This window comes from Etheostoma cragini, chromosome 18 (genome assembly GCF_013103735.1).
Source record: "Etheostoma cragini isolate CJK2018 chromosome 18, CSU_Ecrag_1.0, whole genome shotgun sequence".
In the NCBI taxonomy this organism is placed as follows: domain Eukaryota; kingdom Metazoa; phylum Chordata; class Actinopteri; order Perciformes; family Percidae; genus Etheostoma; species Etheostoma cragini.
The window spans coordinates 3028338-3035916 of NC_048424.1; the positions used below are offsets into that span (position 1 = coordinate 3028338).

The window sequence follows — 7579 nt, forward strand, 5'->3', positions numbered from 1 at the left end:
AGGTAAACTGAAAAATGCTAGTTGTGTGTTGACTCACTGTGTGTGCACGTGTGTGTGCGTGTGTGCATGCATGTGTGTGTGAATGTGTGTGTGTGTGTGTGTGTGTGTGTGTGAATGTGTGTGTGTGTGTGTGTGTGTGTGTGTGTACGTGCACACACACACACAAAGATATTTAGGTAATTACAATTTGGTAGTTAAAATGAAAATTGATATAGGAAAACGTTCAATTTGACCCAAGGACCATATGGGGGTCGTACACATTGGACTATAGGGAGGGTTTGGATTTAATGATTGTTGAGTCTAAATGGAATTTGTTACAATCCTGTTTTTGTTGTGGCTGATATTAATATAAAATGGCCATGAAAGCATTTCAATCAGGAGAGACTTTGTGGCAAATGTATTGTGCATGTGCACTATGAGAATTGTACCGAGTCTTTGGGATTAGACTCCACCATTAAAATTAATTTAAAGGGGTAGAGAAGCTAGACATATTGTAGTAGTTATTGCTCTTGTCAGCACACAGGCCTCTGATCAGCTGACCTGTTCTTGTTCTCTCAGCTGTCCTAGTAAACCTTCCCTCTGGTGGGTTGAACACCTCTGTTCCCACAGGGCTCTAACATTTTTCTATGCAACACACAGTATAAATGCATCTAAAACAATCTCTCAGGCTGCGTTCAGAAGAAATGTTAATGAGAATAATAACAAAAAGTCAAGGGATTATCACAGAAAGAATAAGACTATTACACATCACTTCATCAGCTAACCGAGGAGATGAAGTCATTGTTAGGAAGTGATTACATCATAACCTCAGGAAGTAGATGCTATATTCATTTTTAAGACGCAGCGCATCAGACAGTTTGACATTTGAGAGTGTGAGACCAGGAGAGAATCACGATGGATCAGATCAGATGGATCATGTCTTCATTGCTGATGCTGCTGGTTCAGTTCAGAGGTGAGACAATACAAGTTTTGTTCTAACATGGTGCTTTAAGGGAACTCTTGTAAAACAAACATGAGACACATTTACCAACTTAACTGAAATTATCATCACACTAAATATGAACATAACCTTTACATTTCTCTCTTTTTCTCACCAGCAGCAGCTGGGACCTATTCCTCCTCCACTGTCAGAGTTGGAGATGAAGTCACTTTGTCTTGTTTGAATGTGACAGATGATCAGGATCAGTGTGACAGTACTGAATGGACCTTCACTGGTTCAGGAAACAGACTAACGTTGTTTGAAACCAGGCACATTCAGGAAGAAGCCAAAACTAAATCAGACAGACTGAGGGTTACAGAGAACTGTTCTCTGGTTATAAAGAAGGTCACAGATGAGGATGTTGGTCGTTACATCTGCAGACAGTTCAGATCAGGAGATCTAGTTGGTGAAGAAGCAGTGGTTTATCTGTCTGTTGTTACCAGTGAGTATTTACATCCAACTGTTTTGTTAGAACAATATACTGAAACATTACAATAACTATGATTACAGTGATGAAGTTATTTTGACCATTGTTGTCTGTCTCTCTCTTAATGCCTCCGTATTCTCCAGTGACTGAACAAAAGAACGATGATACGATCACCTTGTTCTGCTCCGTGCTGACATATGGTGGGTGTGTACACACAGTGAAATGGCTGTATAAGGCTGATAAGACTGGCATGAAGACAACACAGCTGGACTGTTCAGGCACTGTGACATTTACAACATCTCATCTTCATCAGAAGTCAGGGTATTACGAGTTATTGAAATGTGAAGTAACACATGATCAAGATGTGCAGCTCTTCAGCTTCATCCGTCCTCAGTCATCCGGTGAGAAACCAGGTGAGAATACGATGAGCTGTTTAAAATCCAGCCTGGTCTCACACAATTCCGGGAAATGACCACAAACTGTTAGCAGCGTATTACGTGGTGGTGGCACGTAACGTTCCTTAACCCAACCTGTCTGCTAAATATGGCCGTCGCGTTCTTCTTTTCCCAAACCCAACCCATCTGCCAAAGCTGTCCCGTTCTTCTTTTCCCAAACCCAACCCATCTGCCATAGCTGTCCCTTTCTTCTTTTCCTAAAGCCAACCCGTCTGCTGTATATGGCCGTTCTGTTATTTCTTTACTAAACACAACCCGTTGTTGTCCCATCCACGACCTTTTCATTCTTAAGGGGCCGTGTTCACTTCAAGGAATTCTTCCGTGGATCTATCACGGAATTTTCTGCAATTCCGTGAAACTGCCACAGATTTTGAGATTAGGGGCCGTGCTAATTTCAAGGAGTTCTAAAACATCAGGTTGTTAAAATCACTTTGTGGATAATTACACTAAGTATCTGTTTCAATTTGAAGTCTTGCTATTCACTGTTCTGTCATTTGTTTTTGTGCAGAAGTTTTTTTTCTTACTGAACAGGTTGTCATTGTGTTTAAGGTGATGATGCAACAACTACAACATCTCAGACTACGAATTTATCACTAATGACAAGTAGTAGGCACCTGAACAGAACATAACTACATCAACAGTCAGAAAAGGACATACAGGCAAAAGATACTTTTTTTATTCAGATATTAGAGAAATATAGACAACACAAGAACACGCTGACAAGTAGCTCATCACCTTAACACCTCTGACTATATTTCACACTTCTAACTTCTTGTTTCAGGCAGGTGGAGGGTCATCGTCGTGTCTCTGGGTTTGGCAACACTCATAACAAGTGTTGTGGTGGTCAACATATGGACAAGAGCTAAAGGTGAGAATATTCACAGATGAAACTTTTACTTTGGTTTTTAAGCGAAAAAAGCATCATGGAAGAACACATTGTGAGTTCAAACAGCAAATGACTGAAAGTTTGTACAATTATTACTTTGCACAGTTTGTGATATATGTTATTCACTTTTATCTGTGCACATACAAAAGCCAGAAGAAAATCCCTTGAAATAAACCATGTGTTGCATTGAAGTGGTCATGACAGCAAAGGATTCATTAATAAAAGCAAAACAGCAATGTAAAAATCACAGATGTAAAACAGCTATGAAATTAATAAATAACAAATAACAGGATTTAAAAATGTAAGGTACACTTGGAAGGGATGCAAAGTTGAGGTAAACATATGACAATATGTCGCATAATACACCTATTACATCGTCAGTGATGGACCTGGGGTCATCAGGTGTTGCGAGTCTTATAAAACACCCTGGTCCAGGCGACCTAGCCAGGGGTGATCAGTCCCTGACTTATGTCTAGGAAGCTTACTTCGCCACTTATCCCCCCTCTGAACCCAAAGCCAACAGAAAGTCATTTCAATGGCGTCCTAGGTGTTCTTGATGGCTCTACGTGTTTGCAGCTCACAGATCCCTACGAGTCCCCCATACCTTGTGTGGAGATCACCCTTTTAAGCCCCCGATTGTGTCAAAGTAGAATACTTGTCCACTCCCCTTTTAATCCAGAGCCAATAGGACGCCTTTTCAGCGGCTTCCAAGATATTCTTGATGGCTCTTCGCGTCTGCAGTATAAAGATCCAAAAGAGTCCCAGGACCCAATGTAGAGATTGCACTTTGGAAGGCCACATAAAATGGAGTTTGATACAACACCAGCACAAATAAGAGCCTCCAAAGTGAAGATAGAGTTGAGTCGACACCTCTTTGTGTATGGTACCAATCCCATACAATGGAGCTGAATGAGAAGTGTCACGTTGTTTGGGATTTCCTGAACGTAAAGTAGTGTGAGCTGGAGAGTCAGTCAACAAGTGCTTAAAAGAAATCGAGGTTTGAATGTGTGCTCACAGGTTTGGAGTGTGTGTTAGGAAAGTGATCCAACAACTGCTCCAGTAACCATTACTCTGTTTTCCTGAGCAAGGCAGTACAACCCAGCTGTTTCTGTGATCTATGTTTCAACATTTATTTTGCTCCAATTTCACAGGAGCTGTGTCATGAAGATGAAGGTACAGTGACCTATGAAAACGCTGCAGAGCCTTCTACTTCTGTCTGAATCCACTGATCAACATCATCAACCCACCACAGAGTCCTCTGCTGTTAAACATCATCTCATCACGTTTTACACAAGTAGATAACAAAATGATATGTTGATGGATGAGTGATGATGTGTTTTCTGACAGATCAATTGGTAGATTCATTTCATTCTTTATATAGCTTCCTTAAATAATGCTCTCACATACTCCTACACATTTATACTTCTGTCCATATATCTGAGCTATAGTCTATACACATCCATATCATTCCTCCAGCTGTTTCTGTATGTCATGTCTTTTATTAGCATTATTTTATACTTATACCTGCGCTGCCAACTGAAACTGCTGCACATGTTCATACTCTGTACACACACATACACACACACACACACAAACAGACACACACACTGAAGAACATGTTCAGTAGGTGAAACACAGGTACACACACACACACACACACACAGTTGTGTGAAGAACTGGTTCAGCAGGGGACACAGACAGACACAGAAACACACACAGATGTACATAAACACACACACACACACACACACACACACACACACACAAACAAACAGATGTGTGAAGGTTAGGTTCAGCGGGGGAGGGCAAAGCGAGTGGAAACGTTATCAGCTCTGTAGCGTTCACATCGGAGAGCACCTCCAGGTTCAGGAGAGGCATTTCTAACAAACAGTCAGGAAGATGAATAGATAAAAGATAAAGTTTAAGAGCCTTCACGCAGCGTAGACCATCGCAGCTATCCATGTGATGCTCGTCTGTTTGCAGTCAGATAGCAGCAGGTGTTCACTGACACGTTTTATTCCAAAACACTATAAATCTGTTTTGGAAAAGATAAATAAGACGTGTTCCATGAACGATTGAACAGTTTAGATCTTTGTGAGAACTCCACAGAGGGCAATGGCCTCTTAAAATTTGGCTATTTTGGAGCAGATGTCTGAAAATGTTTCATAACTTTAACTCATATGATGCTGTTTTGCTTTCAAGATTTAAATCTTGCCCTTTTTTCTAAGGTGGCTGACAGAAAATACATTTTGAATCCTAAAGATTGTCAGTGTTGACGTGAATATGAAAAAGTGCCTTTCCCAATCCACCTGAGAGTTTATTTAAAGATTGAAGACATATTTCTGATATCAGCACAGACTTTTAGTGTCACATTATAAGATGTACGCTGTTTTCTTTTTCTTTTATCTATTCTCTTTCACAAAAATTTTTTAAGGAAGGAAACAAAAAAAAACTAAAAAGATTTTAAAAAATCTCATTTTGTAGCTCATATCTTATTATACTATGAATAATATTGATTGTTTTTTGTATGATAAAGAACACTTTTGTTCGTATATCTAGAAATAACTGAAGATATTACCATCTCTATTTGGAGGAGCTTTTGGCTTGTAGACTTGATTCTTGATGCGCTCTTGCAGGACAAATAAACTGTGTTTTATTGTGTTTGTTGTTGTTATATTGTGCTTTTTGGATGCGTTTGTATCCCTGAGTTGAGAGCCAAGCTTTGGTCCACGGCCGGCCGGAGTGACAGTTAAACAGACTCTCCTCCTAAGTTCTGAGTTAGTCAGATGTTGTTTGTTTGAAGAGACATGTTCTCTCTGACAAAAAGCCCTCATGTTACTGAGCCAGCTGTTCATGTGTCACACAGATGTTTCACTGAACAACTAGAGGAGGTTGAGTCGGCACCAAAAAGTCCAACCTTGATCTAACTTAAATCCTGGATGCAGACGTACTCCTACTCCTGTACAGTGGAAAGTAACTAAGTACAATACATTAAGGCTACTTAAGGACTGAACTTGAGTACAATTTTCAGGTACATGTACCAGTGGTGGAAGAAGTCTTCAGATCCTTTGCTTACAGTTTTTTTTTTTGATTGCTAAACGACAGCGGGCACAACTGGAGTAATGTGCAAAACTCAAACTACAGTTCATGTGGACCAAACTCTAGCTCGCTTTTCATTGCTTGAACACAGTTTTCAAATCTCTACACACTTATCCCATGATTTTAACCACAACGTGCACAACACTGTGGATTCACAGCACTTTGTTTAAATGCTGCATCTGTCACAACTGAACATGTACGGTATTTATATTTTATTGTGTACCAACATCAAATCAGAATGAAACAACACTGTACTGTTTGAGAGATACTGTCAACATGTAAAAGAGCAAAGATACCAACATGGCCAGGTCAGATGTCTGAGGTCATATACACAGCTTTAAGAAAAAAGTAAAAAACACTGTATCTTTACAATAGTAAAACTGCATTTTTAATGTTTTTTAGAAAGTAACAAAGGTAAAAGCAATGGAGACAGCACGTTTATTAGTATTAACAAATGATGCAGACATCCAATGTGATGAAGACTACCTGCACAATGCTGAAGAGAGAAAGGATCAGTCACACTATACTTTGTTACTGTTATGCACCTTTAACTTTTTTCCAATAATGACATAACTTAGTAGAGACAAAATACTATATTAAAGCAAACTTCAGATTTTAATTCCTTCTTGTTTACCTTATGTAAACGTTAATATGTTATCAAATCTATATCTTTTCTTTAAAGAAACTATTGAGCAGTGTGAAGTCACTCAAGCTGTACAGATGAGACGTTAGTATTTTCTGTATTGGTGTTTGATGCCAGTGTTTTTACTCTTAGTGTGTTAGTGTACTATGCACTGAGTGTGTGTTATCCCAGTGAGGATTGTTCACAGTGTGTGTCTGCACTGAGCCTGTTTTGAGACGTGAGTCGTGTTGTGTGGAATGAGTTTTGCAGGTGATGTGAACTGTTTAGTTCAGGGGACTGTTGATATTGCAGATGTAAGTATCATCAGGAAAATCTTCACATTTAAGAAACTGGAAACGATCCAAACTGTGTCAATCATCTAAAACTAAATGTGTAATCAGCAAGTCAGCTCGACTGTACTTGAAGGCTAATATAATGTTGGGCCATTTAAAACGTGTAAAGTAACTAGTAACTAAAGCTTTAAGAGTAATGTAGCGGAGTAGAAGTAGAAAGTGCCATAAAAAGAAAAAAACTCAAGTGAAGTACAAGTACCTCACATTTTTACCTAGGTACAGAACTAGAGTAAACGTACTTAGTTACATTCCACCAATGATTTGTACCTTACTTCAATATTTCCATTTTATGCTACTTTATAACTTCAAAAAACGAGCAAAAAAGATGAAATCATATGAAAGATATTAATCAATTTAAACAATAAAGGCAAAAATACATAAGACATCAAAGCAAGTGAAGTACATAATTAAAAGAGAAGTGTGTTGTCAAGTGTGAAACAAAGTGCGTAAAGAGTTCCGGGCCCATTTAGGAAAATTATGGTAAAGGCAAGACAAGGGTGTAAAGTAAAGTGAAGACATGCCGTGAATGGCTTTCTTTGGAAAGATTGAAGCGATTCCCCCTGATATCTTTAGGTAGTGCGTTCCATAGCTATGGGCTGTGAGTGACAAAAGCTGCATCCCTGATTAGGGGGGGGAATTGGGGCTGGGAACTTCAGATAAACCAGCCGCAGATGATCGCTGTGAAAAAGCGCTGTGTGAAAAAGCGATAATACAGTTGAAAAAATGCTGCTGTTTTTCTTGGTTGACGGAAAGACAAC

At 39.2% G+C, this 7579-nt stretch overlaps 1 protein-coding gene across 2 annotated transcripts; it reads left to right on the top strand.

Moving 5' to 3' along the window:
- The first annotated feature begins 518 nt into the window (after positions 1–518).
- Positions 519–4091, top strand: LOC117961031. Of its 2 annotated transcripts, none has more exons than XM_034899399.1 (5): positions 519–952; positions 1098–1421; positions 1550–1819; positions 2643–2729; positions 3899–4091. In XM_034899399.1, exons 1-5 carry the CDS (start codon positions 895–897, stop codon positions 3910–3912), a joined length of 753 nt encoding a protein of 250 aa, XP_034755290.1. In that variant the 5' UTR covers positions 519–894; the 3' UTR covers positions 3913–4091. The 2 variants fall into 2 exon arrangements, with proteins under 2 accessions (XP_034755290.1, XP_034755291.1); XM_034899400.1 differs by having other exon boundaries at positions 1101–1421.
- Positions 4092–7579: the final 3488 nt, after the last annotated feature.

Excerpts from the sequence above, each read along its gene's own strand:
- LOC117961031 (XM_034899399.1), top strand. The coding sequence starts at position 895 with ATGGATCAGATCAGATGGATCATGTCTTCATTGCTGATGCTGCTGGTT. Across the intron at positions 953-1,097 it reads GCTGCTGGTTCAGTTCAGAG|CAGCAGCTGGGACCTATTCC; the intron begins GTGAGACAATAC and ends TTTTCTCACCAG. Across the intron at positions 1,820-2,642 it reads GTCATCCGGTGAGAAACCAG|GCAGGTGGAGGGTCATCGTC; the intron begins GTGAGAATACGA and ends TTCTTGTTTCAG.